Source organism: Sinocyclocheilus anshuiensis, unplaced genomic scaffold (genome assembly GCF_001515605.1).
Source record: "Sinocyclocheilus anshuiensis isolate Anshui unplaced genomic scaffold, SAMN03320099.WGS_v1.1 scaffold184, whole genome shotgun sequence".
Taxonomy (NCBI): domain Eukaryota; kingdom Metazoa; phylum Chordata; class Actinopteri; order Cypriniformes; family Cyprinidae; genus Sinocyclocheilus; species Sinocyclocheilus anshuiensis.
In genome coordinates this window covers 774,909-776,773 of record NW_015557077.1, presented here as the reverse complement: position 1 = coordinate 776,773, position 1,865 = coordinate 774,909, and the positions used below count along the sequence as shown (strand labels likewise).

The 1,865-nt window shown below is 33.8% G+C and overlaps 1 protein-coding gene across 1 annotated transcript in view; it reads left to right on the top strand.

Moving 5' to 3' along the window:
- Positions 1-1,865, top strand: part of kcnh2b (potassium voltage-gated channel, subfamily H (eag-related), member 2b) — a 17,625-nt gene that overhangs the window by 4,721 nt on the left and 11,039 nt on the right. Inside the window, exon 3 of the mRNA XM_016471494.1 lies at positions 1,557-1,756. Within this exon, the coding sequence (XP_016326980.1) occupies positions 1,557-1,756 (200 nt within the window). The remainder of the gene's footprint in view (positions 1-1,556; positions 1,757-1,865) is intronic.

The window sequence follows — 1,865 nt, the reverse complement described above, 5'->3', positions numbered from 1 at the left end:
GGAATTATATCGTATCGACCGAAATTAAGAAATATATCGTGATATCAATTTTGGCCATATCGTCCAGCCCTAGGTGAAATATGACACCGGTTTGACAGGTTTTTTGAGATGATGATATATCACTCTTTCGTGAACAAACAGAAGAGGAGGAGATATTCTGTGTGTCACTATTACGACCTGTATTCATTTAATCCGTATCGGGTTCATGAGGATCAAACTCAGAGTTTCTACAGCCGTGCTCTAGCGTTTGAGCTTCACCAGCTCCTTCTTTCTTGCTATTTTTGCAGCTTTTGTAGTGTGATTCATAGTGCTGCCCACCTGCTCTGAGATCAGTCAGTAACACAAGCTCTGAATCCAGACGCTTTTATAGAGGCCATATAACAATGAATACAGGGAGAAATCTTCAGGGCTGTCGTTTAGGGTCATACTGAAACACTTTCACTGAAGCTCTAGAGATTTATACACACTGGGAAGAAACATGTAGAGCAATTTTCACTCACAATTAATTACAAAGAAACAGCAAGTAACAGTGAACTAAACATGAAACTTTGAAGTAGAAAGCAGGGTTATAGTTAACTTAAATGAAAACTGAAACAAAGTTTGAACCATTAAAAAAATGTTACTTGAAATAAATATCAACTGAAATAATAATAATAATACAAGTTTAATTTCAGCTAATTGCCAAAGCGTATTTAATTTACTTTAACTTCATGTATTAAAATAACTAAAACTGAAATAAAAATGAATAAAATACTACACATATATAGACATATAAAACAAAACAAAAATTACTAAAAGTGACAAAAAACAACAAGAATATTAAAATTAAAATTAAACTAAAATTAAAACGGAAAATATAAAAATAAAGACAGATTAAAAATATTAATAGAAACTATAATAGTATCTAAATGATAAAATAACATTAGTAGAAAGACTGAAATAGTGTTTTCTTGTAAAACATGTTTCAGAATATTTATTTATTTCTTTATTTGAAGCATAGAAATAATTATTACTCAAAAATTGCTAGTAAATTTCACAATTAATTACAAAGAAATAGCAAATAACACTGAATTAAACATGAAATTTGTAGGTATAAACACTGAATTTTGCATGTAAAACAAATTCCAATAATCTGTTTTATTTACAAGTTTATATATATATATATATATATATATAAAACACATATATATTTTGTACAGTGTAGAAACAATTTTCACACAGAAATTGTAAGTAACAGCAAGTAACACATTGAATTCAACATGAATTTTTCAAGTACTGAAATATTATTTTCTATGTAAAACACTCCAATAATCTTTGTTTTATTACAACTTTGAAAAATCATTAAGCTCATAATTGTGTTTTTATGCTGTGAGATGTTTATAACAGTACAGAAACATGCTAGTTAACAGCATAACTAGTCTTGTCCGCCAGCTCGACCAGTGAGGAAACAGGTGCTGATCTAAGCAGATGTCACACAGTAAAGTGTGAAGCATGTACCTGTGTAGGTGCTTCATCATGACGCTATTTTTAACCTTGCCCTTCCTGTTCCTGTTCAGCGCTCATGTACGCCAGTATCTTCGGGAACGTGTCAGCCATCATCCAGCGGCTGTACTCCGGAACAGCTCGTTATCACACTCAGATGCTGCGGGTGAGAGAGTTCATCCGCTTCCATCAGATTCCCAACCCGCTGCGCCAGAGACTGGAGGAATATTTCCAGCACGCCTGGTCCTACACCAACGGCATCGACATGAACGCCGTGAGTCCATCTGCTGCCTTACATCACCCTCAGGCCATCCCAGATTAGGATGAGTTTGTTTCTTCATCAGGTTTGGAGGAATGTAGCATTGCATCAGTGTCTCAGCAAT